The sequence below is a fragment of the Neofelis nebulosa genome, chromosome 14 (assembly GCF_028018385.1).
Source record: "Neofelis nebulosa isolate mNeoNeb1 chromosome 14, mNeoNeb1.pri, whole genome shotgun sequence".
NCBI lineage: Eukaryota > Metazoa > Chordata > Mammalia > Carnivora > Felidae > Neofelis > Neofelis nebulosa.
In genome coordinates, this window is record NC_080795.1 from 81,013,920 (window position 1) to 81,040,661 (window position 26,742).

Sequence of the window (26,742 nt, forward strand, 5' to 3'; positions counted from 1 at the left end):
CCCCCGCGTAGAGGATAAATATAAACAGCCTGGCTGTGAACTGCCTTGACCTTTCCTCTGGTAGCCTGGGGCTTCCCCGCCGCTGGTGCCCGGGGTCTTGCCTCCCGGCCGCCATCCGAGCAGGTGCCGGCCCTGTGCACCGTGAGGTCCCCCGCCCGCTGAGGCCTGCCCCTCAAGAGTCCGAAGGCCCTCATGTGGGGTCCGGCTGTGCCCTCAACTGGACCCGTCCACGAGAGCCTGGCCAGGAGGGCAACTCAGAGTGGGGACCATGCAGGGCCACACGCGGACCACAGTGTCCTGTCCCTGCTTGGGGACCCAGGAGCTTTGTCTGGAAAATGCTGGTACGGGGTGGGGGCGAGGGGGGTTTCTGAGCACCCAGGATGATGGCAGAGATGTGCTGGGAGGCCAGGCTCATGGCTGGTTAGCTGCGATTGCAACGAGGGTAGGCGGGGACACCCTGCCCTCACCGGGTGGCTCGGGGACCCTCGCCCAGAAGCATCAGGAAAGCCTCTTCTACCCACAGCAAGTCGTTGGGCCTGAAAGGCCACCCTAGTGGTTACTCTTGGCATCGGCCTTTCTGTTTTGTTGCGGGGGGGCCGCGGCCCTGCCCTGGGGGCCCCAGACAGGGGGTACCCACCCCGGACCCCTCAGCCCCAGCCCGGCCTGCCTTCGTCCTCCCTCCCTGCCAGGACCTGAAGAAGTACGGGGCCACCACCGTGGTGCGGGTGTGCGAAGTGACCTACGACAAGGCCCCTCTGGAGAAGGACGGCATCACCGTGGTGGTGAGGGTCTTGGGGCCCCGGTGGTGCTGCTGCTGCCCTGGGGGGGAGGTGGGTGGATGGGGCCAGCCTGCACTGAGCTTGCCATGAGGTGGGCCTGCGGGGCCTCGCTAGGGCCACCCGCCCCCCCTACCCAGGCGTGCTGGCGCCTGGGCCACGTGGTGTTTGGGCACATGTCCAGAGAGGCCCTGGCCAGTGGGGCCCTCGAGGCAGGAGCACACGCCCTGTGCACGTCCACAGGCATAGCTCATGTTGCCAGACCCTCCTGGGTCTGCCTGGGCTGCCGGGCACCCCCCGCCCCCGCCACCGTCACTGCACAGCAGCCCCCGCGTGGGGCTCTGTCATGGAGAAACTGAGGCTCGGGTCAGTCACCGTCTGAGGCTCAGCCAGAAGGTGCCAGAGCTGGGACCACGTGGGGGGGCACCTTCAGGATAGCACCCCACCCCCATCAGGTGGTGGGCGGGCGGGCGGGAACGAGGCCTCACCCTGCAGGGGTCCGAGCAGGGTGGGACACCCGGGGGTCCCACGGGCTCCGTGCCGGCTCCTCCGTGTCCGGGCCGCCTGGGAGCTCATCTCAGGCTTGTCGGTGTGGGAACCGTATGGTGAGGAGGGTAGGGCGGGCACTCCTGTGTGGCCCGTGGGGAAGCCATCCACGGAGGCCCAGGGGAGGGAGCCTTGGGGCTGTTTCTCTGGTCCCTTGGTCCCGGGGACCCGAGTCCAGGCGCAGGAAGGGACGACCGTGCTGCCACACGCCTGTGGGTCAGGCCACATGTATATGGTGCGTCCCCTAGCGCAGGGCTGCCCAAGGCATGGGGTGGCGGGGTGGGGGCAGCTCTGGGTCCGGTGGCCTCGGCCTGGATCCTCGCCAGAGGATCCCTTAGTTACTAGCTTCCCCTCAGCGAGCCGCCTCCCGGTCCACCTCGGGGGGCCCATGCGGATTCACCTTTGGTGCCCGAGGAGCGGTTCCCCTCTGCCCCACGTGAATCTCCTTCACTGGGACCTAAGCATCTCTGTCTTCACGGCAGTGCCCTGGGCTGGGCCCTTACTCCGGAGGCTCCCCACCTCTTCTAGAGCGCTCGGGGAGGTGGGCAGCACAGCTAATTTTTCAAAACCAAATTAATCCCTGAACATCTGGAGAGGGCCCAGCTGTCACTGTTCTGGAATCCAGCTCCCAGAACAATGGGTCTCACCCCTCTGCCCTCTCTTCACTCCTTCCTGGTAGCTGGGCTGGGCCTGCTCTGTGCGGCTGGGCTGGGAGCTGGGGACACAGAGAGGCACCTGTCAGGCACATTTGTAGTCTACGCCCCTTGGGCCTGCCCACCCAGAGTCGCTCAGGCTGTGACCCTGGAATGAGAGCGTGGGCTGACAGGGAGGGGACATGGTCACCGTGCTCCGGAAAGGGAAGGATGGGGTGTTCAGGGAAGGCTTCCTGGAGAAGGGGACATCTTCTTGGAGCAGACAGGATGAGGAACCCCTCCGTGGGGACTGCCTGCCTGGCCAGCTTCCTGCCCTCTGGGGCCTGCTGTCCCTCCCCTTCGTGGGGTCCCTCTGTGCTTCTCAGAGAGACGACCTTGTCTGAGCCACGGGCTGGCTGGCCCGGGGGCCTCCAGCCTCACCGGCTGCTGCCCTCTGCAGGACTGGCCGTTTGACGACGGGGCGCCCCCACCTGGCAAAGTGGTGGAGGACTGGCTGAGCCTACTGAAGGCCAAGTTCTGTGATGACCCTGGCAGCTGTGTGGCCGTTCACTGCGTAGCCGGCCTGGGACGGTGAGCCAGCGGGCGCAGGGTGGGGCTCACGGGGACGTGGGAATCCCGAGGTCCACCTTGATCTCGGACGTGGGTGCTGGGCCCACATCACACGTGACCATGGGGTGGGAGTCCCTCCCCAAGTCTGATCCCTCTCCCTGCTGCTGGGTTGCAACTTTGTCCCTGTACTCGAGCCGGAAGGAGCTGCCACCCGCCCCCCTCCCCGACCCAAAAACCCATCCCCCCAACAGCCACGTATGACTGTAGTGACCCGGGCAGCGGCCCCCCGGTTTCAGGGCGAGGGCTGGCAAGCGGGGTTGATGGCAAGTATCAAGCCCTCATCCCAGGCCAGATGCACGCCCTGCGCTTTGCTCACCCTCTGGCTCTCCTGCATGTTTACACGTGGGGAGCCTGAGGCTCAGAGAGGGTGACTGGCCCACCTGGGGCTGCACAGCAGGTGGTGGGGCTGAGCTGCTGCCTGTGCCCTCCACAGAGGGGAGGTGCTGGACAGCTTTTTGGTGGATGTGAGGGTGAAGGCATCGCTCTGCGCCCTCGGCAGGCGGCCCGTCGGGGGAGGGGTGGGGTGCTGAGGCTTGACCCAGCCCCGGGTCTGTCCCCAGGGCTCCGGTCCTCGTGGCACTGGCTCTCATCGAGAGCGGAATGAAGTACGAAGACGCCATCCAGTTCATCCGACAGTGAGTGGCCGGGGGTGGGGGTCGGGGTGCAGGCCAGTTGGTGTGCATTTGGGGGTCTGGGTTTAGGGGGTCCTTATCCTGGACTCCCCACCCTTGCCGGCAGGCACTCCCAGCCCTTGGCCACAGGGTGACCTCCGAGATGCCCCCAGTCCCACGCAGCCTCATTCTGTAGTATCGACTCATTTGTGAGGGCCCTGCAGCCAGGCCACGTGCCCCAGTGGGGACCGGTCCCTGTGTGCGGCCCCTGGAGCTGGGGGTGTGGGGTGAGGAGGGGCCCCAGGCCCTGTGGTCCATGGCCATGTGAATGCGGACAGGCTGTGGCACCCGGCAGGTCCAAAGCCCAGCGACTCAGCACAGCTTAGACTCATCCTTCACGCATATGGCCCTTGGACGTGGTTACAGGGGGCTCTGCTCAGGGAGCCTGGGCCCCCAGGGGGGCAGCCCTTCTCCAGCGATGCCTGTCTCGGGGCCGGAGGGGCTCTGGAAGCTTTGCCTGCAGAGTCTCCTGCACTCCCATTTTGTGGGCCCCAGCAGGCGCGTGGTGACGCCTGAGGTCGTGGGTGGGTGGGGACGGTTGACTTCCTGAAGTGCTTGGTGGGCAGCCTTAGGGGTGCCCCATGTCCTGTCATCTGAGGCCCTCACTCCCTTCCTGGCTGCAGGGCTGCCCGGGCGTCACCCCGTGACCCTGTAGGAGCCCGTGGCCTGGGGGTGGGGTGGTACCAGGTAAACGAGGAGGGCGGGTACCATGGGGGGACAGGGCTCGGGAGCTAGCCTGCAGGAGGTGACCCCAGGCCAGGTGAATACTGGTAGCAGCGACAGCAGATACGGGAAGGGTGACATCAGCACTGGGAAGGGCCCGGGAAGGGCCTGGAGGTGAGGCGAGCTCTGCCTGGAGCTCCCCGGGGCTGGGCAGGTGCTGAGCGTGCCCCCTGACCCCACCCCATCCCGTCTCCCCAGGACCCTGGGGCTGGCTGGGCAGGTGCTGAGTGCCCCCCCCACCCCCCAATGACCCCACCCCTGTCCTGTCTCCCCAGAAAGCGGCGTGGAGCCATCAACAGCAAGCAGCTCACCTACTTGGAAAAATACCGGCCAAAGCAGAGACTGCGGTTCAAAGAACCTCACACACACAAGACCAAGTGCTGCGTCATGTAGCCCAGGGCCTCCGAGCAGGGGCTCCGCGCCCGCTGCCGCCTCACCTCCTCTCCCGGCACCTCGGCACCCCTGTGTCCCCTGGGCCCAGCTCGCCCTGCGTGCCCTCTGCCGTCTCTTCCCGTCTGGTCATCCCTGTGTCTCCGTCTGCCCGTGTCTACCACTTTGCGGACCTGCCCTTCCCTGTGTCTCTGTGCCCTGCGTCTCTGCGTCTGGGTCCCGGAGCCCCGTCTCTCTCTGCGTCTCTGGGTGTCTCTGCCTCTCCCCGAGTCTGATGTCTCTCTCTTCCTGGCTCTGTGCCTGCAGCTCTCTCTCTGTCTGAGGCTTAGCTGGGGCGCCCCGGCCCAGCCCTCCCACACTGTCCCCTGGGCAGCTTTCCTCTCAGGCTCATTTGTTAGGGGGCAGGTGTATTTTTTAGCCACTGGGCCTGACCCCTCCTCCATCCTGACCTGTTCTTGGCACTTTCAGTTACTGGGTCTGGAGACTGTCAGATGTCCTGGACACCGAAGGCAATAAAATAGGACTCTGTGGCTGTGTGTGTGTTGAGAGTGGGGTGCGGGGCCGGGCGGGGTGGACGGGCGGGCGCCTTGGGAGACTGGGTGGGGCCCCTGGAGGCCCCTGCCCACCCCCTGACCCTGACGCCTTCCTGCTGGCGGCACTGGGGCTCCCCCTGGTGTCTGTGCTGGGTCCCTGCGCTCCCTGGATTAGGGGCCCGGGACGCGTCCCTGATCCAGCAGAGTGAGCACCTCTCTGATGTGGCCTGTGTGGGGCCCTGCCCAGTTGCCTTGACATTTTGGGGGGGGGGGTGGCAAGGCCGGGTCACCAGGGCTGCTCCTCTGCAGGACAGACGGGGACTCACTCGGTAATTCCTCAGGGCCTCGTGTCCGGTGGGGCGGCTGCTCCTGCCCCTACCAGGTGCCCTCGTTTCAGCCTCAGAGGCCGGGAGAAGGGTACAGGCGGTGGTGGCCACTTGGCTGAGGTGGAGGGACGCCCCATGCCATCAGCGCAGGGTGGGGAGAGGAGGCCACAGGGACACGGGGTGAGTGAGTCTGAGTGTACAAGAGGCGGAGGCCGGGGCCTGCCTGGGATTGCCGTGCTCAGGTCTCCCAGAGCTGGGGGACCCTGCCTGGCTGAGGAAAGGGGCACGGCCAGAGGAGGGGCCCAGGGCTGGCCCGGCTGGCTGGTGTGGAGCGTCTGGGGGTGGTCTGTGCCCGGCAGGTGCTGGGAGCCACCTGTGGATACCACCCAGAGGCCTTCACGGATGGCATTTCTCCCAGTTGCTGGGACCCAGTGCCCATTTTAGGGGTCACATCCAGGCCACCCCGTCCTTGCGTCTGCCTGGCCTGAGACTCCCTCCATCCCACTCTGGGATGGGTCCGTGGGGGAGGGCTTACCTAGCTGTCCGGATGTCACCCCTTGTCTCCTTCCCAGGTTGGAGGCACACCCAGGAAGGGCAACGTCAGGGCCTTGGCACAGATTCGTATCCTTGGAGGCGGGCGTCCCCTGCTAGGGGCCATCTCACTAGTACTCGAACAACAGGCCCTGGTGAGGGGGGCGGTCTCTGGGGGCTGCTCCCTTCTGGGGGACCAGGGGTGTGGCCAGCAGGGACACAGGCCCAGTCCCTCAGTCTCCCCACTGGCCTGGCAGTGAACGGTTGACACTGGTGTCATTAATAGGGCACCGCCTGTGTGCCCGGCTCTGTAGAGCCCAGCTGCCCTGCTAGGTAGGAGTTGGGACCCTCCCCGGTCCCAGACTCAAGGCTTGCCTGGCACTGTTGGCTCCAGGAACCCACCGGGTCCAGGCCCACCCAGCTCCAAGCTTTCTTTCCCTGAAGCAGACTTCCCGGAGGAGGGTGTGCAGGGGCCAGGTGGTGAAGCGGGTGGGTGAACCCAGGGAAGGTCCCCCTTTTAGGGGAGATCATACCCGTGCCCAGAGACCACGCCCACCAGGCTGGAACTAGGGGACCCTGTAACCCGCTCCGTGGTCCCTAAGGAGCACATCCCCCACGCCCAGCCAGGGGGTTGGAGCACCCAGGGAGACCCGTGCACAGGATGGGAGTTGTGAAAGGGAGAACCACCCCAAAGTCGCTCCTCAGGGGGCTTTATTCAGAGACGGACCGATGGGTAGGATGGGGGCCGCAGACCCCAGCCCTCTCTGGGCTCCTGGGTGGAGAGGGGCCCCCGGCTCTATCAAATGGAACACACCTGAGAAGGCTAGTAAATGCGTGCTCCAGGAAGGTCGCTGTATTTTTTCGACGCACCATCCAAGTTTTGGGGCCCCCTCTGTGCCAGCCCTGTGCACCCGCATCCCTGCCCCAGGGCGCTCACAGTCTGGGGGGGGGCGGGGTGAGACAGCCTGGGAGTTTGGTGTAAGGGTTGGGGGGGGGCAGTTCAGGCACAAGGTGTGCTGAGGAGGGGCTGAGAAGGGGGCTCCCTCTGGAGGGGACATGCAGGCTGGTCCTCGAAGGATGGGGCAGCGTGGAGGCCCTTGGGGGAGGAGTGGGGGAGGTGCTCCAGATGGAAGGAGCTTCCTGAGCAAAGGTGTGGAGGGGCTGTGTGCGCACTTGAGAGACAGGGTAGGTGGGTGGCCGGCTGGTCGAGTGGGGGGTCCTGAGAGCCTGCCTGGGACTCAGGCCCTAGGAGGAACTTTGACAGACCGGGGAAAGGCCCATCTGCCCATTTCACATGTGGGAAAACCAAGGCTGAGAAGGGAGGGCCTGGCTGAAGGTCAGGCTGGTCTCCAGGTGGCTGCATGGGAGGTGGGGGTGCTTGCCAGAAGGACCGTCTTTGGACTCAGTCCTGTGAGGGGTCCGGGGAGGAAGGTTTTTCTACCCATTTTACAGATGGAATAGTTGAGGCTCAGAGAGCTGAGACCCTTGCTTCGGGCCATACACAGCTCACCCAGGCCCCGCTGGGAAGGTCTGGCTCTGGCCCAGCCCTGACTGGACTCCGGAGGCAAGGGGTCATGGTGGAGGGAGACCTTGAGTCACCTGGACTGAGGGAGACCAGCCAAAGGACCGTTTCCCCACGGCCCGCTCCTCAGTGACTATTAAGCTCCAAACCAGAGACAAACTGAGGACTCAGGGGTGGGGGTGGGGGGGCCTTGGTAAACGGCTCCATTCCACGGTGGCTGCCCTTGGACAACCTCCTCAGTACTCAGACCCTGGCGGACCATGGCTCCACCTGACGTGGACTCCACCTGATTTCCACTAGCTGTCATTTGCAGGACCCTGCACAGACTTCACAGTTTGCCTCTGGGATACCTGGTCTGCCCCCTCTACTCTAGGCCTGTCCCTGTTCCCTAGTCCTGCCGGTGTCCCGTGGGCTTGCCTCGGTCCTCTGGGGTCACGAGATGGCGGGCAGGGAGCTGGCAGGTGTGAAGGTTCTTTGTTGAATCTACATCTTTTTTTCAAATGGAAAAATCTTATGCATCCAAGCTCCGTGTGGACGGGGCAGGGTTGACCAATTCGGTGGGCACAGGGGAGGAGGAGGGTGAGGGAGGACGGATGGAGGTCACTGCGGTCTGGCGGCCATCTCCTGAAGGAAAGACAGCTGCCTGCTGGCAAATTCCCGGATGCCGGGCTCTGGGTCTTTTTTGAGATCTTCAAAAGCTCCAGGGGAGGAGAGACAAGTCAGAGGTGCCCCGGGGTCCCGTCTGCCCGCAGCCCCACCCTGGTGGAGGGAGTCTGAGGGCCCATGCTCCCGGAGAGCATCCCCTCCTTCCAGCAGGGGTGGGGGCGTGGCAGGACCACACCCGGACCCCAACTCCTCTGCCTCCCCAACCCCACCTATTCCTCGCCCCTCACTTTTGGGCGCCCACCCACAGCCTTACTTTATTGGAGCCTCAGGTGGAGTGAGTGGGTGTGAGCCCCATCCCACAGGTGCCCATCTCTACCTCTGGAGGTGTGGGCTGGGGGTCCAGGGCGGGGGGAACCTCCAGAGGTGGGGTGGGAGGTGTGGGCTGGGGGTCCTGCGCGGGGGGACACGGAGCTGCTTACTGCAGAGCAACAGGTTTGTGTCCATGCTGTTCACCACCTGGGACACGGCCTGGGGGTGGTAGCAGATGTTGTACCCTGCGGGACAGATAGAGGAGCCCGCCAGTGGAAGAGGGCTTGCTGGCGGGTGAGCGCCGTCAGACCCTCTCCAGGCCTTCCGGGGCCCCTCACCCACCACCTCTCCTCTCCTGCCAGCAGACCTCGAGCTGCGCTTGCAGTAGCCTGGCAGGTGCTGGCGGGCCGGACCAGGGCAGGAGAGGGTCAGGATGCTCAGGCAGGGCAGGCAGGAGGGTCCCGGAGCCCGGCCACCCCTGCTCACCTATGAAGAGCGCAGCCCAGGTCTTGATGTGGTGGTGGCGGCTGTGCAGGTAGCTGAGGGCCTGCGCCAAGTGGATGCTGAACTCCTCCTGGCTGTGGGTCATCTGGCCGGAGGACAACGTGCCCTGCTTGCTGGAGCAGGGACTAGTCCAGAGCCCCAGCCCAGCCCCGCCCCTGCCAGCCCCGGGAGCTGCGGGTGCGGTGAGGGACACAGCGGCGCGCCAAGCCTGGAGCCTGGCTCCTGGCCCCGCCTCCCGGCCCCGCCTCCCGGCCCCGCCTCTCGCCCCAGGCCCTATCCGGCAGGCCCCGCCTCCCGCCCTCGCCGGGGCCCCGCCTCAGCCCCGCCCCGCCCCAGACCTCTCCCAGGCCCCGCCCCGGCTCCGCCTCCAGGCCCCGCCCCCCGCCCCAGTCCCCGCCTCCCTCCCAGCGGCCGGTCCCGCGCGCCCCAGGCCCCTCCTCACCAGGCAGGTCCAGAGGAAGTGGCGGGCGCTGAGGCCCCTCTCCCAGGCCAGCGTGCAGAAGAGGGTGTGCCGAGGCCGCCAGCGGAGCAGCACCGCGCAGCGGTACAGGGCGAACTTGGCATGCTGCGGGGACAGCCGCGGGAGGGGTCACCTGCCGCCTGGGCTGTCTGGGCTGGAGGTGTGTCCCCCCCGCCCCCCTCAGACCACGAGCTTCCGGTGGGTCTGGGGCCCGATGCCGTCCTCCCCCGCTGTAGTCTCAGCCCACCCTGGGCCTCTGGGGCAGCCCCGGCTCCGGCCTCAGTGCCTGGCTCCCGGCTGCTCCCAAGGCAAGTCTCCCATTCATTTTGGAAGCTGCCGCTCGATGCCTCTCTTCGGCCGCGCTGTGTCTCGTTGGCCTCAGCACGGGGCACGGCTGGCACATGGGAAAACCTGACCATTGCACCAAGTTCAGCGAGCAACCCGAGCCCCCGCCACGTGGCAGGTGCTGCGGACACGGCAGAGACTGGAACAGGCCGGGTCCTGCCCACACAGAGCGCGCGGCGGCGGCACGCGTGCACGTGCGTAAGCGCTCGTATGCACGTGTGTGCGTGCGCGTGCAGGCGCACGGGGCGGACCTCGGTCACGGACACCAATGCCGGTGGCCACACCTGCTGCCCGAGAGCAAGGCTGCTCCCTGCCGCCATCTGCACACCCTCAGCCCCGCCAGGGGGAAAGCCCGGCAGCGGGCACTCACCTTGACGACGGCCGGACAGCGGTCCTTCAGGTGCAGGAGCAGGGGCACCAGGCTCTGGTGCACCTGGGTTCGCAGGCCGATCAGCTCCCTGCCTGCCGCTGCTGCCACCAGGTCCCCGAACAACGCCATGGCCGCCGCCCGGATCCCGTCCCGCTCCTGCAAGACGGGGGGCTCAGAGCCGCAGCCAAACTTGCCTGGGGCCCCCACCCTGTGGAGGGGATGGGCTCAGGTCCCTCAGCCGAGCCCTCTCACCAGGTCTGGGGCCCCTGGGCAGGGCCGTGCCTCCCTCTCAGGGCCCTTCGCGGGTCCCAGACCCTCCACCAGGACCTGAAATCACTTCTCTCTCCCTCGCAATCTCACCCCGACCACCCAAGTGTCACGAGGGTGGTGTGTGTGGGGGCGGGGCGTATCCCCTCTAGTTCCCCAGTGAAGGGAGACAGTCACCGCCAGCTTGCGGGGCGCTTCGGGAAGGTGCAGCGGGTGGGGCTGGAGGGCCTGAAGGGCGATGCTCTTCCAGCCTCGTGGAGAAGGGGGCCGAGCGCCACCTGGCGGCCAGTGGGCCCAGTGCGGCCCAGGTGCGCCGGGTGCACATCCAGGTGTCCGCCTTTGGGGCTCCTCTCCCCAGCCCCCAGGCCAGAGGGCAGAAGGGGAGTTGGGGGGGGGTCCCTCTGCCTTTGAGGACCTGGGGTAGGCACAGGAGAGGGGCATAAGCAGGGCACGTGCCCGCCTTCGCCCGGGCACACTCACGTCGTCGAAAAAGGAGCGGGCGTTGATGGCCACCTGGAGGCTTTGCGCGGCTGCGCCGTTGGCGCCCAGGCGGTGCAGCACGTCCGACACGGTGCCCATGACCCGCACAACCACCTGCTCGCTGTTCTGGAAGAAGCCGTTGAGAAAGGCCGGCATCTGTCTTTGGAGCAGGCTTCCCTGGGGGGCAGGGGCGCCGGTGAGCCGCGGGTGCCAGGAGTGGGGGCTCCTGCGCCCTACCCCGGCCCTGTGGAACAATCTCAGGCCCTCCCTCCGATGCCCCTCCCCAGCCCCCATCCCGGCCTGGGTGTCTGCCCGGCATAGTCCCCCTAACTCCGCTGGGATCCCGCCCTGGCTCTGCACACAGGGCAGCTGTGCTCCTGCCCTGGTCTGCCCCCCAGGAGCACTGTGGTCATGGACAGGGCTTTCCTCTCTGAGGGAGTCCTCCTGGGGTTAAGGGATATTAGCCCTGTGTTAGGTGGCTCCCAGCTCCTTCTTTTTCCAGTCCCCATGCTGGTCAGAAGGCCCCCCACTGGAGACCACTCTTCCCTTCCTCCGCCTCACCCTGCCTTCACCCCTGTTCCCGGCCTCCCAGTGGGCCAGCCAGGGAGGGCCTGGGGACAGGACGAGACAGGGTTGGTCAGCTGTGCACAGACTGAGGTCACTGGTTCTCTAGTCACAGGGAACTCGGGTACACAGGAGGTGGTTCCGGACCTCCTACGTTACAACGACCACTTCCCACTTGCACACTACTTTAAACAAGACTGAATTCATTCTCAGCACAGTTCTCTGTGCCTCTTGTTGGCCTGGTGCTCGTGAATTGTCCAGATGAACGGTTGGAGAGCAGCCTGTCGGCAAAAGGATGTTTCCTGCCGTTGGGCCCCTTATCAGTGATAGTGTGAAAACCAGGGTGGTTTTTACAACTTTAAAACAAGTTTTCAGCCACCTCATTGGCTTCCTGAGCTCTGTTGGGTTTTACAATATTAACTTTTTAGCAAATGACTCATTTCACAGTAAAAACACTTCCTGCACACCTACAGGGTACAGCCAGGGTGCTGGGATGGGACTCGGGTTCTGGCAGTGAATGGGCAGAATGGGACTGTAATGGGAAGGACCAGAAAACAAACAAAGCACGCATAACACAATGAGTGTCAGAGGGTGACGAGCAGTGTGAGAGAAGATAAAGCAGGGGATAGAGTGAGCCGTGGTGGAGGCCGTGGTGGAGGCTGGGGTTGTTACAAAATTTAAGTAGGATCAGAGAAGCTGTCACTGAGAAGGTGACGACTGAGGAAATTCTTACAGATGTGCTGGAAAGGCAGTCCAGCAAAGGGAGCAGCATGTGCAAAGGTCCTGAGGCAGGAGCATGCCTACCCTGTTTGTGAGCAGAGGAGAGACTGATTCACATCCTCACAGGAGGCTGCTGGCTGCTGGGTGAGCCTACACTGGAAAGGAGAAGGGGCAGCCATTGGGACCAGGGAGAGGGGTGCAGTGGTCTGGGGCAGATGCTGGTGACTTCAGTGAGGGCAGCAGTGGAGTGGGAGAACAGTCGGATTCTGGGTTTGCCTGGGATTTCTTGATCGCCTGCACGGCCCCCAGGTTTGGGGTCCCCATCAGCTGAGATGAAGGTTGCAGGAGGTGCCTATTTGTGGGGGTGACAGAGTTTGCCGTGGATGTGCTGAGTTGGAGATGCCAGCTAGGATCTGAGCAGTGAGTCAAGGCTGGCGTTCAGGTCTGGGGTTGGGATGTGGATCTGGTGGGCAGTGGGCCAGTAGATGGTACTTAAAGATCGGAGAAGGCCAGCAAGGGAGCGGCAAAGACGGGGAGGAGGAATGGACAGGAGTCCCGGGGCGCCATCCGGTGCCCGGCCAGGGACAGGAGAGACCAAGGAAGAGGCCGCCCAGGATGTGGGAGGGAAACCAAGCGAGCGAGGTGTCCTGGGCCAAGGGGATGGAAAAGTCACTCGGTCTGTGTGCTGAGGGGCCCGATAAGGGGTCCCCCGGTGGGAGGTCACAGGGCACCTGCACGAGAGTGCTCGCAGGCTGGCAGTGGGGGCGGGGGACGCTGCCTGGAGGGCTCCCTGCTTTACTCCACGGCAGCTGAGTATTTCATTAAGCATTGTGTTCGTGACATTGTCACACAACCTCCAACGAGCACCAAAGGGCTGCTGCCAGGAGGGCTCCTGCCACAGCTGGCCACGTGTTGTCTCCATGCCTCCTTGCAGCCCGGGGCGACCGCTTGGCCAGTCGGACTGGAGCACCTGTGGGTCGTGCCCTCAAAGGGTGGGGTGTGCCCGCTGGCTGGAGTAGGGTGGTGGCTGCACAGACCCTCCCGGGAGGGCAGCGCCCAGGGGCAGGGGCGCACAGCGAACGAGGAGGAGCAGATCAGGACGGCCGCACCCCTGGAGAGAAACGCACGTCCACCCTGTTTACGCCGCAGCTCACGTGGGTTTTGGGCACGTGCTACATTCTGGCCTCCTAGTACACGTGCCGCTACCTTGCCGGTGCAGTTTGTGTTTGGCGGTAGGCGGAGGTGGCCACGAAGGCGGGCACCGGTGAGTGGGAGTGGTCCTGTGGGTCCTGCAGAGGGCGCTCCTCTGGTGTGGGGGCAGTGACCGCTGAAGACCCTCAGCCCTGGGCCCTGCCCCATCCCTGCCCGGTTCAGCCTCTGCCGTCCCCACACCAGCAGGCCCCCTTGGCTGGCAGTGCTCTGGATCTGCCTTGTTCCCCCAGCCCCGCTGTGGCCACCGGCTCCCACCCCACTTGGGAACCATGTCCCCTCCCTGGCCCTGGCCGTCCTGGTCTGGCAGCCCTCCTCCTGTCTTATCCACTCCCCGCGGGTCCCACCTGGTGTGGGGCATAGAGGAGGCACACGGAAGCGTCCTATGACGGGCCTGCAGGAACGGCTGGAGACGGGTGTGTGGATGACGGACCACTGACCCACTGACCCACTGACCCACTGATCCACTGACCGACTGACAGCGTGAATGAATGAATGATAGAGCAAATGGGGATAATGGAGTAAGTGAATAACATATAAAGAGTGAACAAAAGAAATAATGAAATAATGAGTCATCGACGAAGGGCCCAAGGAGCAAATGGTGGGTGGATGGGTGGGGGGATGGATGGGGGGATGGATGGCCGGAGGGGAACCCTGTGCCCAGACGTGTGTTCTCAGCCCGGCACTCATGGGCAGACACTCTTACGCCTCCCATTTCACAGATGTGGACACTGACCCAGGCCCAGAGAGCTGAAGAAACTCGCCAGCTAGCAAGTGCTGGAGGACAGGGTGGCCCCGGCGTCCTGGTGTATCACCTGGGCGCTTAACCACTGCACGGGACCCTGGGAACCCACCGTGGGGGCAACGTTGGGCATCCAGGGCCAGAACGATTTTTGCCTCTTTGATGATGCCCCCCACCATTCACTATGGGAGTGGGCTGTTCCAGTGATGGTGGGTGCTGGTGGGGGGGTCAGAAGGGGATGGAGAAGACAGGTGAGCAGTGGGTAGGAGGACCCCCGTCTCTGAGATTCTTGGGGGCGTTCCCCTCTGTGGACTGGCCTGGGTGCCACCTGTGGGCTCCCCCTAGGCACCTGTCATCGGCAATAGCACTGTCCCTCTCCGGGTGTGGACGATACAACGTCCCCAGGGAGCAGCCACTCTACCCCTTCCCCAACCCTGCCAAGGAGTCATCCTCAACTGCAGTCCACCGATAAGGACACCGAGGCTCAGGGAGGTAAAGTCATGTGTCCCCAGCCACACTGCCGTGAGGGACAGAGCCAGGATGCCAACCCGGTAGGCCTGGTGGGCACGTGTGTGTGCGTGCCAGCTCTGAGGCCCCTCGGGCCCTTACCTTCTCCGGGTGGAAAAGGATGTTTCCGAGGCCCTGTAGGCTCAACACACGGACCTCGGGGCTGGGATCCCTGAGGCTTCGGGCCAGCACAGTCAGGACGGCCCGTCTGGGGAGCACCTCCAGCAGCGTGGGGCTGTAGAGGAACTGGGGCAGTCCCCGAGGGCGGGCGGGTCAGGCTCTCGTAGGGAGCCTCCGCGTGTGTCCGGGAGCAGGGCTCCGGGCCCGGGGTCTGGCAGGGGTGTTGGGGAGGGCAGCCACCAGCACCCCCGGGGGTATCTTGGTTAACAAGTAGTTGGATCCTCTTTCCCAGCTGGATCAACTCTTTGATGTCTCGCTGCGGAAACTGAGGCCCAGAGGGGGAAGGGGTCTTGCCTAATGTCGCACGGCAAGACTGGGGCCGATGGCCTGGCTCACGGGACACCTGTGGGGACAGAGCCCCGGGGAGGGTGGCTTGGACCTCCCTGCTGGTGGCGGGTGGGGTGGCGAGTGGCAGCAGGCTTTGACTTGGGTTTCTCCCCACTGAGGTCAGTTAGGGACATGCCACACGGCACCCGCCCCCCCCCGCCCCCCCAGCCCAAGCCCTGCCGTGGCCCCTGCCTCAGTGGCAAAGTCTGCCACGCCCAGCGCCTGTCTTGCTCTAACCTGTGCCCTCTTGGCTCAGGGCGACCTGAGCCCCGCTCTGCCTGACCGACCAGCTCTGCAGGGGTGGGGGCAGGGACAGGTGGAGCGATGGGTTCGCCCGGGGCCACTGACGGGGGGGGGGGCTGCTAAGTGGGGGACCCAGCCCCAGACCGTGGACCGCCCTGGAGACGGGAGCGGGAAGGAACAGGTGTGAGGGGTCCATCTGGCGGGGCCTCCGCCCACGAAAGGTCCTGATGGGGCACCGAGGTGGCTGGAGGAGGGGGCTGGGTCTGAGGGACTCCCCCCCCCCGCCCCGTCCAGGCTGCCACCTCGACGAGAACAAGGATGGCCGTCTTCCGCTCCCGTTTCTCTTTGCTCTGCAGGCTGGACAGCAGCTGGCTGGTCACCGCCGTGATCTGCCTGCAGTGGTTCTGAACCATGGCCCTGGGGCGAAGGGAGGAGGGGGGGGAGGGCAGGGGGAGGGCAGGGGGAGGGCAGCGTGGCAGGCTCGACCGGGCGCCCACCCTCCCACCATCACCTGACCCAGCCGGGGCTGAGCGGCCAGAGCTGTCCCTGCGGGCGGGTGGGCACCCACTCCCTTACGTCCCTCTGTACCCGCTGGCCGCCCACTGGGTTCCAGGCCCGGACGGGGCCTAAGGGACACGAGGAGCAGGCCCCTAGGCGGCCTCCACAGGGGTGGGGCTGGGAGAAGACACCCGTGTCCACAGGCCCCTGGTGGGCGTGCACGTGGCCAGGCACCGGGGCACCAACTTCTGTGCCAGAGGGCCGCGTGCGTGCACGTGTGAGTTCGCGGGGCCGTGCTCACAGGCGGACCCAAGGCATCACTGTGGTCGATGCACCCAGCTTCCCGGACAAGCAGTGGCCCGGCTCAGGCCCTGGCCCCTGCCCGGGCCCCGCTCCTACCTGGCGAGGAGACCCACGCCCTGCGGGTAGGTGCGGGTGGTGGCAAAGAGCTCCCAGGCGCCCCGCAGCTCCAGGTGGGCGAAGTCCTGCCAGTGCCCCGTGGTGGACAGCAGACCCTTCAGGGCCTCCAGCGACGTCCTGCCGGGGAGCAGAGGGGGTCACTGAGCCAGCCCTGCCCCCGGCGAGGGTGCCCCGCCGCCCTGGATGGAAAGGGACATTCCGGCTCCTGTCTGGGCTCAGGGCCCCAGTGGCCTGGAGGCCTCCCTGGGGGTGAGCTGTGCTGGGGGAGGGGGCAGCGTGAGGACACTCGGGCCCGCGCCTGTGCTCTATGGTCAGTTGCCGGGGCCAGGGCCTGGAGGGTGCCCCCTCTAGGAGGGAGGGTCTGAGATGAGATTGGTGCACAGTCAGGGTGAGGTGTGCTTGGAGAGCCTCAGAGGACACGCATCGCGTCCGTGGCTGGCTCTCCAAGGCTGCAGCTCAGGGGGCGGGGCTGGAGGGTGCTTCGGAGATCGGCGGTCTCCCAAGTCACAGGTACAGAGGGTCCCGGCTGAGCCTTAAAGGGATGGTGCCCTTTGAATGTGGGGCCAAGAATACAAAGAGGGCGCTGCAGGGAGGGAGGAGGAGAGCTGGGGGGTGTGGCGTCACAGAAGCCCAGACAGATGTCCATTCGGCACTCCTGACACCCCTCTGCTTTCAGAGGACGCAGAGAAACCAGGTTCCGCTGGCCGCATGCACACGCGAACTCAAGAAAGTTTGCCGGACACACGGCAGGGCGGGATGGCGAGCTCGAGATCCAGACAGATCCCTGTCTGTCCCGGTCACACGCCTGGCCGGGGGCAGCAGAGGAGAAGAGCAGCGAGGCCCCTGGCTCCACACCTGCACCGTGACACCTCGGTCACGGGCCTAGGGCTGTCCAGGCACTGCAGGCAGGACACAGGGCGAGGGCCCAGGAGGGCAGGCCCGGCTCCCCCCACCCCGCCACCCTGCGCCTCGTCACGTCCGTCCTGGCCCCACGCGACAGGTTCGCATCGGCCTGGATGTGTGAGCCGGCTCCCGGAATGAGGCTATCGGCGAGGACCAAGCACGATTCTGAGCAGATTTGCCAAACCGAGTGTCCCGGGGTGGAATTTCCAGGGGCCCCAACCCAAACCCCGGAAGTGGGCCTGCTGGAGCCCATGGGGACCCTGTTTGATTCCGCGTTTTCAGGAAGCGCCGCAGTTTTCTGAGCGGCTGCACCCCTGTATGTTCCCACCACGGCGGTTGTTTTCTCGAGGTGGCCTGTGTCCCCGGCCTCCGCCACCTTGGCCGTGCGTGCAGATGGGCCGAGGCCAGCAGGGAGGGTGCAGGGGTAAAGCCTGCCCTGGACACTGGGCTGGATTCGTGTGTCTGACCTGCCGATGCCTCAGGCCCCGACTGCTGCTGTTCCCAGTAACATGACGCGGAAATGAGGCCCGGCCTCCTCTTTCCGACCTGGAGTCCAGACGCCCTCTCGGGAGTCCCCTGGTCACATGTTAGCTGCAGGAGGGCAGCTCTGGGTCTCCCTCACCTGGACATTGCCCACTCTGACCACCCATCCCCAGTGCCAGTTGGACCCTGCCACTCCCTCTGCATAGAGCCCTCCGTGGCTGCCCACTGTTCGGTGTGGAGGCCGCTTTCAAGGCCTCCTTCCTGTTCCCACCCCGCTTGTCCCCTCCCCCCAAGCCTCTGTGCCCTCCCAGCCCCCACCCAGGGACCTCAACCATCAGCGAGGTCTCAGCCCAGGTGCTGGGTCCTCAGGGACTACACGACAGGTGGTCATCCTCTGTGGAGGTGATGACTCTCCCTCAGGGCACTCTGCACAGTGTGTCAAGCACCCAACTGTCACCGGGTTGTCCCCTGACCCCCATGTGCGTTTCCATGGGGCTGTGAGCTCCCTAGCAGCGGGTCCCGCCTCTGGTGATGAGCGTGGTCTGGGACACAGCAAGCACCCGTCGATATTTAAGTGCTGCCAGTGGGGCACACAGTGGTCCCCCTGCGAGTGCTGACGAGGTAGCCCTTCTACCTCTCTTTTCCTCCAAGAGCCGCAGGGAGCATGGAGCGGGAGGCAGGGGCACTGCCGAGCCAGGGGCCAGGGGCCGGGCTTGGCCAGGAATGGAGGCGGGTCTGGGCAGGGCTGTGGGGGCCCCGGGGTGGTAAGGAGAGGACAGGCGGGACCGAGTCCCGTGCCTTCTGTCGGCCCCTCCCTGCTCAATCCCTGGGAAGTCACATCTCCCTGCAGATCCCAGGGCCCCTGCCCGCCGGGCAAACGGACAAGAAGATGCTGGGCCTGGGGTCATGCCATCGAACCCTTCACCTTCGCCTTGACCGAGGCCTGGAGTGTTGACCACTCGTCCAGGGCCGAGTGCTCACAGGGGAGGTTAGGATGAGGTCTTCGATCTCAGATCCGGGACCGAAGAGCATATCGTTATGAATTCCTCGTTTGCTCCTTGTCAACTGCCAAAAACCAGGACTGTGAACAGTGTTTTAAATAAAGAGCTTTACCTTGAAAGCTTAAAGTTTAAAAGACAACAAATTGGAAGGAGGTGAGAAACAAAAAGGAAGCACCAAGTACTATAGGGAGGTTCCGAATGTTAACTTTACATATGAGCTTCCTGGAAGCCAGGGCAAAAAGGAAAATATGTTGGCTGTACTTAGAAGTGGTCCAAGAGAGTGTCTTTGAAATGAAGAGAAATCAGATGCCCCATGAGAATGAGAGAGTTGGTCCATGATGGAGAAATTAAAGGGATGAGAAGTCCTTCATGGGGCAAGACGGGTCCCAGAGGAGAACCCAGCCGAGAACTGACCAAAGCAGTTAACTCTCTAAAGAAAGAGGCTTTGTTTGTCAGAGATACAAAGGAAAGGGACCCAGAGGGAGGGCGGTGGTGTCTTTGCAGCCCTGCTGGGGAAGGGGTGCCATGCCCACCCCCCACTTGCTGGTCCCAGAGGCTGGCCCAGCTTAGCAGGGTGTCAGAGACTTCAGAGGCTTGATCCTGCCTCACTGGGGTGCTCCCTGGTATCTGGTGCCACCCCCATGCTGCTGGGGGCACCACAGACAGGAGGCCTCTCAGCAGCGGGTGCCCCGATCCCCTCCTTGGCCTGTGTCCCCCTTCATGGTGCCACATCCGCCGGGCGTCAGACCCTGGACTGCAGCGGTCGCTGGGTAACAGTGGCTGCCCGTGTCCCCACCGTCCCGGACTATTTGCTGGCCCTGCTGCTGGTTGGCCTGCCCTTCCTTTGGGCCCTTCGGGTTTTCCTCCAGGCAAGGGGGGCTCAGGTCCTGTCCCAGCCCCAGGGAGGGTGTGGGAGCCCCACCCGGTCAGAGCCACACGTGCCCCCGTGGCCGAGGCGACTGGCTCACGGGTGAGCATGTGATCCAAGACCGGCCAATCAGAGCCGGTGGACTATGCCAGGCAGGGGGGTCGGAGAGCCTGTCCCTCAGTTGCTTGGGCCACCTCCCTCCTCCCTGGAGAGGACTTGCCCAGAGAGCGGCTGTGGGGCTGAGGTCCGGGAGGGAGAGGCCAGTGCTGCCTGAGCATCTCCAGCCAGCTGGCCTGGGTAAGAAGCTGACAGGTGCCCCGGGGAGATGGACAGATACCCCCTCCCTGGGGGAGACAGACAGATATGCCCCTTGGGGAAACCCCAAGTCAGACAGACAGATACCCTGGTTCCTTGGGGGAGACAGACAGGCCCTCTGCTCCTGGGGGAGCCCCAAATCAGACGGACAGACACCTCTGCTCCCTGGGGGGGACAGACAGACACCCCCACTCCCTGGGGGAGCCCCGGTGAGACAGACAGACACTCTGCTCCCTGGGGGAGCCCCAAATCAGACGGACGGACAGGCACCCCTGCTCCCCCCGGCGAGACAGACAGACACCCCGGCTCTCTGGGGGCTTCCGGTACAAGTAGGACCACCGTTTTAGAGAAGGTGGTCGGAGACCCCGGCAAGAAGTGAGGGTATCGGGGGGAGCGGGAGCAGGGAGTGAGAGGCCCCGAGGCAGTCACACGCGGGGTCTAAGGAACAGCGGGGAGACTCAGAGGCTGGAGCAGAGGGTGCGAGTGAGGGGCGTGTGACAAGAAATGAGGTCCCGGAGGCGGCAACAGGGAGCCAGAGGGAGAGGGGCCTCGGGGCCACGGCGAGGATCTGGCTTTTTCTGAATTAAGTGGGGAGAGGCTGGGGGTCATGAGGCCTTGGATGTGTTTTGACTGGGATCTGGGCTGTGGCGTGGAGGGCAGGAGAGCGGCGGGGGGGTGGGGTGGGGTGGGAGGTGGGGCAGGGGGAGCTGGAGGCTGGACCCGGGTGGGCAGGGGCAGGGCTGGGAGGGGGGGTAGCAGACGGAGGGAGTTGGTTCGTTGCAGCCCCCTCCTGGCCCTCCTACGTACGTTCTGGGAGGAGAACGTTTTTATTAGCTTATTAGGGAAGATTCATGCATTTCGCACGGCTGATGTGAATAAAAAAAGAACTTTATGCACATTCGAATTCAGAAGCAATACGAGAAGAAGTGGCATTTTTTTCTCAGTGACGCGCCTTGGGGAGAGCTGTTAAAACTGACAAATTACGTGAAACACATCATAATACAAACAAATGAAACGAGTCGGTCCCCGTGGGTTTTAAAGACTTGCTTGTTGGGTTTCTCAAGACACGACCTGGCGTGGACGGAGGCCGCGGCAGCCGGCCCGAACCGTGGCTGAGCGCCACGGGGGCGCGGACCCTCCGACGCAGGCTCCGTCCACGCCGCTCAGGCCACACCCGCCCACGTCGGTGCAAAAGTGTACGGGGCTCAGAGCAATGCGCAAGGCGACCCGGAGGGGCGTCTGCCCTCACGGGCTCAGCGGTGGCCAGGGGGATACCCCTGCCATCCCACGGGCACTAGCTCAGCAACTCGAGGGCATTCTGTGTGTCTCTGGGAAAGCCTCTGACCCTCTCTGAGCCTCGGTTTCCTCATCTGTACAATGGGGGAGGACGAGAAACATCTCGCCGAACCCCCACAAGGACCACATTCAGGAAAGACCCGGTGCCCTGGTGTGGGCAGATGTTAGGTGCTGTGTCCTGTCACCGAGGATGTCTGCTGCCCAGCGACCCTCGGGGAGCAAGTAAAGCAGCCACATGCCTGCCCTGAGTCCCTCCGCGTGACTGCGGTGCTGGCCATGATGGTGTTCGGGGGTCGACTCCCCCCCGCCCACCCCAAAGCTATGTCCAAGTCCTAAACCCCATACCTGTGAGTGTGGTCTTATTTGGAAACAGGGTCTTTGCAGATGGAATCGAGTTAAGATGAGGCCCTTAGGGTGGCCCTAATCCATCATGACTGGTGTCCTTACAAGAAGAGGGAAACTGAGCCAGAGACACATGGCCGAGGACACCAGGTGACAAGGGAAGCAGAGGCAGGAGCAACGCGTCCACAGGCCAGGGACACGGAGACTGCCCGCAGAGCTAGGAGAGGAAGAGGGAGAAAGCGTCCTCCCCGGCAGGCTTCAGAGGCAGCACGGCCCTGCCGACACCTTGAACTCGGACCCTGGCCTCCAGAACTGGGACAATAGGTGCCTGGTGCCGTGGGGCGTGCCCCTGCTTTCTCAGCCCTGGGAAGTCGGTGTCTTTGCCTCACCCCTGCAGGCGGAGCCTGAACGCCCCCCTACCTCTGCGGACTGGGCGTGTCCAGCGGGTGGGCCTCCTGGCGGGGCTGGGGCTCCTCGGGCAGGTTCAGCTCCGAGATGTAGTGCGTCTGGGTGAGGAGGGCCAGGAGGAGCTCTGGGTAGGCCTCCTGCACTGCCTTCTTGAACTCTCCGGCAAACTGTAGCTCATGGAGCAAGTTCATGGCCTGGCAGGGGGCAGGGGACACGCTGTAGCTCCCGAGCCTGGGGACGGCGGCCCGAGGCCTCCTGTGCCCACCGGAGCATTCGATCCGGAAGGTCCTCAGGGTGGGGGGACAGCACTGAGCAGTCAGGACAGAGGGAGGCCAGGGCTCGGGGTGTGGAGGGACACAGACAAGACCCCCCTGCTGACCCCGTGCTGCTGTGTGGTTTCTGGCGGGAAGGGCATTAAGGGGAAGGGCGGGGGGCCGCACGGGCAAGGGGTGGACCCCCCCTCTGCGGCCACGTTCAGACGGAATCGAGTTCAGGCGGCCGCTGGCCTGGGGGCTCCGGGTGGGGAGGGGCACCTGCGGGCTCCGGGCTGCTGCTCAGGGGGCTTTAGGGGTGGGGGGGGGTGTCTCAGCCGGGGAGACAACAGGGTCGGCCACGGCGGCTGCCTTGTCAGAGTCCAGCCGTGGAGGACAGGTGTGGCCGTGCTAGGAAGTGAGCTCCCCGCTCCTGCGGCTGTGTAAGGAGGAAAGCTGGGCTGGGGGGATTCCTACAGGAGGGCGGGGGGTGCAGGAGGTGGCCTCAAAGGTTCCTCCAAGATCTACAGCCCCAGAGCCCAAGTGTGGACAGAGGGGTTCTCCATCGCCCCCCCGCCCCCGCTCTTCCTCGGCCGGAACCTGTCTCCTGGAGCCCCCCCCGGGCTGTGAGGCCACCCACACAACGCGTCCGGCATCCTGGGGACACGCCCGTGTGACCCAGGGCCCTCAGCAGCCCTGCAGGACCACCGCCGTCCCACTTCAGGGGGTAGAAACGGGCTCCGTAGCCCCCCCACCCCAGGACGTGCTCAGCCCTTGGCCGTGCCCCTTCCCCGGCCCGGAGACGGGGCTCCCCCTCCCCCAGCCTGGAGCACAGCGGGTGCCCTGGATGCCACCGGCGTCTGCACACGGGAAGCCGGTCGGCCTGGTGGCGGCTGGGGGCCCGTCGAGGCAGTGGCTGCAGAGACTCACGGTGAGCGAGCGCAGGTAGGTCTTATCCTCGGGCAGGGGGCTGCCGTCTCTGGCCCCGGGGGGCAGCGGCCGCTCCTGCAGCCAGGCGAGCAGCGTGGCTACCACCAGGCGGCTCACGGGGCGCTCGGCCCCCAGGGCCCTCCACAACTGGAAGGCGTGGCTGTGGGCAAAGAGGGGCCGTGAGGCCAGCCCTGCTTGTGCTCGGCCACAGCACGGGCCACGGTGAGCAGGGTCTCAGGCGCCTGGAGTAGTGGGGGAAGGGGAGGGGGAGGGAGGAGGCTGGGCTGGATCCGGGGGCCTGGGGGTGGAGGAGAGCATCTCAGGGTGACCGCCTTCACCACGAAGGGCGGCGTGGACGGGTGTGTGTGTGTGTGTGTGTGTGTGTGTGTGTGTGCGGCCTGGGGGATGTGCCATGGACAGCGGGCCAGCTGCCCCTGGTCCGTGCTCCTGGGTCTCACTTTCGGGGTCTGTCCTCCAGGCTCCTCGCACCCCAGCTATAGACTCTGAGCCTGTCACCTTCAGTGGCTCCAAAGTCCGGTTGACCCCTGCCCTCCGACCTCTGCCGCTCCGGGCCTCCACGTGTGCTGTGAGCACTCCTCCCCCGCCCGGCCTGCACCCGCTCAGCCGTTGGCACTTCTGCCTGGAGGCCTGCCCCGGCTGGCTCCTCCTGGCCTGGGTTTGCTGGGGTCCGGCTCCCCGGGCCTGACCTGGGTCGAGTGGGGGCCATCAGAGCTTTATGCTAACTTGTGTTCATTTTGCAGATGGGGACACTGAGGACTGGAGAGAGAGAGAGAGGACTGCCCTGATCGGGGCCCTGCCTCGTGATGGAGCAGCTGGGGCTGGGGGCCAGGCCTGCCCGGTCCTGTGACCTTTCCACTTGGTCCGAGGCACTGGCCCGTGACACCTGGGGAGGCAGGGTGTTGGGGCTCCCGAGAGGTCGGTGACCCTGACAGCCCTCTGTTTTCTGTGCTACGGGGTCTGTGGGCCTGCGTGCTGGGTAGGAGTGCCTGGAGGGGCAGGGGTGGGGTCCGGAGGCCAGAACGGGGGCCTGGATGAGCCCCCACCCCAGTGTTCAGACAGCCCTGGGCTGGGCGGGCACGACAGCTCCGAGGCTTTCTGAGACTCTGAAGCATAGGGTGGGGCCTAGAAAGAGTGCGGCCCTTGCTGTCAGAAGGACGTGGGCCCAAGTCCCTGCTCTGTGCCCTCACGGCTGTGTGACCGAGGGCGAGTCTCTGGGGGCAGAGCCTGCCTGGAGGGACTTAGGTGACAGGTTTCCTCAGGAGCGAGGGCACCCAGAGGCCACGGTTTCTACTTTGCTCTGTCGGCACATGTGTGCTCAGCACGGTCACGTGTGGGCAGTGAACTTGGGGACAGAGCAGTGACAGAATGGGTAAAATCCCTGCCCGTGCGGGAGCGACCCCTACAGCGCGGCTCAGCCAGCAAGCAAGGGCACGTCAGACCAAGAGCACAGAGCAGGGGAGGGGAGGGGGCTGCAGGAGACAGCGGGAGGGCCATCTGCTGTGCTCGGTTTCTAGTGGGGCAGCGGGGAAGCCGTCCCCAGGACGGGACACAAACAAAGACCCGAGGACGTAAGGGGGGAGCCATGTGGCCCTGGCCTCTGGCCCCGACTCAGAGCCGTTGTTGGTATGTTCAGGGCCAGCATGGTCGGGGTGGAGAGAGTGGGCCAGCTCACGACCTTATTGGCCACTGTCAAGGTTTTGGCTTTGACTTTGAGTGAGATGGGGCCACCGGGGGGCTTGCAGCACAGGAGTGAGGGGGTCCGACTTACTAGTGAAGCCCTGTTCTGGCTGCTGGGAGGGAGGGGTGGACATGGCCAGGGACTCCGTGGCAGCCAGCGATGTCCTGACTAGGGTGGTGACAGGGCTGGGGACACAGGGGTGAGGGGGAGGGTGTGCTGCTGGGATCCTTGAGGATGGGTCTGGGTGTAGAGAGGAGAGTCAAGGGGACAGTCGAAAAACCCCAACTGGAGGACACAGGCCCCTTTCACTGCCACGAAGACACAGAATCTCCTAAATTATCTGGACTTTGCTACACTAAACAGAAGAGGGTGCCATTGAACTTGGAATCCTACAGAACACGCTACTAGGGTTTTATAGGAGCGGGAACAAAACGAACAGGTCCACAGAGGTATTGCAACAACAACAACAACAACAACAACAAAACCAAACCGAGAAAGATGGTCAGTTCACAAGAGAGGAAACCCCTCCCTAAAGAGCAGCCCGGGGCAGACAAGGCCGTGAGGCCACACTGCCCCTGCAGCCCCACGGACTCCAGCCGGCACCGACAGATAGGAAAAGCCACCTCGAATTGTTGCTTCAAAAAAAAAAAAAAAGAAAAGAAAAACCTCAGCGAAGAAAGGAAAAGGGAGTGGACTGAGTTCCAGGAAGAGGTGGGAGAGACGACATCATCTCACAGGTGGAAAAAACGCAAGACGCCCAGAGGGCTAAGACGGAAGCTGAGGGGCATTGAGGAACAGCCGAAAGATGGCCAGGGGAGGAGCAAAGAGGACAAAGTACTGCAGACAGAGGGCGGGCCAGGGACGGACGGACGGCACTCCGATTCCCAGTCTGGAAGGAGAAACGCAGCAGGGGATCGGAACTGATATTTGAAGCGATGACCTAGAGAACTTTCCGGAAACAGTAACAGCAACGGCAGAAGGCCTAAACCTACATAGTCAAAGAGTCTACCAGGTCCCTGCGAGAATTAACACAGAGTGATCAACTCTGAGACATTTCTTAATAAAACAGTTAAATTTCGAAGGTAAAGAAACACGCTCCAAGGTGTCCAGGAAGAAGGACCTCTTGCAGGGGCGCCCAGAGGGCTCAGGAGGTCGAGCTTCCGACTTCGGCTCAGGTCATGATCTCGCGGTTCGTGGGTTTGAGCCCTGCGTCGGGCTCTGGGCTGACGGCTCGGAGCCCGGAGCCTGCTTTGGATTCTGTGTCTCCCTGTCTCTCTGCCCCTCCCCTGCTTGTGCTCTGTCTCTGTCTCTCAAAAATAAGTAAACATTAAAAAAAAAAAAGACCTCTTGCAAAGGCAAACATATTTACAAAGGCAAAAAGATTACTGTCATTAGACTTAATAGAAGAAAGTGTGAAATGATTAAGGATCAAAGACCACACCTCCCGTAGAAAAAGAAATAGAACAAATAAAATAAAACACACACCAGGATGGGATATGAGGATGGGGTAGAGACTCCATAAGCCAGTCGTGTCGATCAGTGTGGAGGAAGGACTTAGCTCCCTGGTTAAAAGAAACAGACTTCCAATTTGGATCACAAATTGAAACCGGGCTCCACGCTGTCTGTGGGACGACAGACACACGCGGGGCCGACGCGGAAACGTAGGCGAGCACAGGCGCACCTGTTGTCCTGAGAACAGACGCAGTGGGCTGCGGGCCCTCGGAGCATTACATGTGACAGGGCAGTGCACTCGATCATGCCCAACGTCACGGCTGCTCAGGAAGCTGTGTGTCTGCACAGATCCCATGACAACCACCTTTACGAGGTAGAAATTGCGGGAGGCGGAGGGGTCCGTGGATAGAAGTGCATTAGAAATGACTTCAGCGTGCTGTTCTCAGAACGAGACAGATCCAAATGGACATCGGTTAAATACATATACAACACAGTCAATAGGGCAACTCTGAGCATACGCTTCAAGCTCTGCGCCTGACGATGGAAAAGACACCTTCTTCTCGGGGGCCCGGACAACATTCGCAACAGCTGTTCAAAAGATCCGCAAATTCCATCAAGCAGGTGACATTCTCTGTTCCCAATGCAAACAAACACACACACACACACAAAACAAAGCAAAACAAAACAGACCCTCCAGAACCCTCGAAATTACGAACAACAGTGTGGAAAGCGGAAATCTTTCTGGAAACAAGTCTTGGGTGCT

General features: G+C 63.8%; 2 protein-coding genes across 8 annotated transcripts in view; one reads left to right on the top strand and one right to left on the bottom strand.

Moving 5' to 3' along the window:
- PTP4A3 (protein tyrosine phosphatase 4A3) overlaps positions 1–4,898 on the top strand; it is a 34,515-nt gene extending 29,617 nt beyond the window's left edge. For all 3 annotated transcript variants that reach the window (XM_058699235.1, XM_058699234.1, XM_058699233.1), the window contains exons 3-6: positions 690–782; positions 2,415–2,545; positions 3,145–3,219; positions 4,254–4,898. In XM_058699235.1, the coding sequence (XP_058555218.1) occupies positions 690–782; positions 2,415–2,545; positions 3,145–3,219; positions 4,254–4,371 (417 nt within the window). In that variant the 3' untranslated portion in view covers positions 4,372–4,898. The remainder of the gene's footprint in view (positions 1–689; positions 783–2,414; positions 2,546–3,144; positions 3,220–4,253) is intronic.
- A 1,554-nt stretch (positions 4,899–6,452) lies between these two features.
- The window catches only part of LOC131494713 (maestro heat-like repeat family member 5), a 62,118-nt gene continuing 41,828 nt past the window's right edge, over positions 6,453–26,742 (bottom strand). For 2 of the 5 annotated variants that reach the window (XM_058699236.1, XM_058699237.1), the window contains 11 exons: positions 22,829–22,988; positions 21,660–21,841; positions 16,011–16,148; positions 15,416–15,530; positions 14,466–14,609; positions 10,622–10,798; positions 9,875–10,030; positions 9,142–9,264; positions 8,682–8,773; positions 8,366–8,440; positions 6,453–7,904 (listed from right to left, as the gene is read on the bottom strand). In XM_058699236.1, coding sequence (XP_058555219.1) covers positions 7,577–7,904; positions 8,366–8,440; positions 8,682–8,773; positions 9,142–9,264; positions 9,875–10,030; positions 10,622–10,798; positions 14,466–14,609; positions 15,416–15,530; positions 16,011–16,148; positions 21,660–21,841; positions 22,829–22,988 — 1,690 coding nt within the window. In that variant the 3' untranslated portion in view covers positions 6,453–7,576. Of the gene's footprint in view, positions 7,979–8,365; positions 8,441–8,681; positions 8,785–9,141; positions 9,265–9,874; positions 10,031–10,621; positions 10,799–14,465; positions 14,610–15,415; positions 15,531–16,010; positions 16,149–21,659; positions 21,842–22,828; positions 22,989–26,742 lie in introns of all 5 variants that reach the window. The other 3 variants (XM_058699238.1, XM_058699239.1, XM_058699240.1) reach the window with 3 other exon arrangements.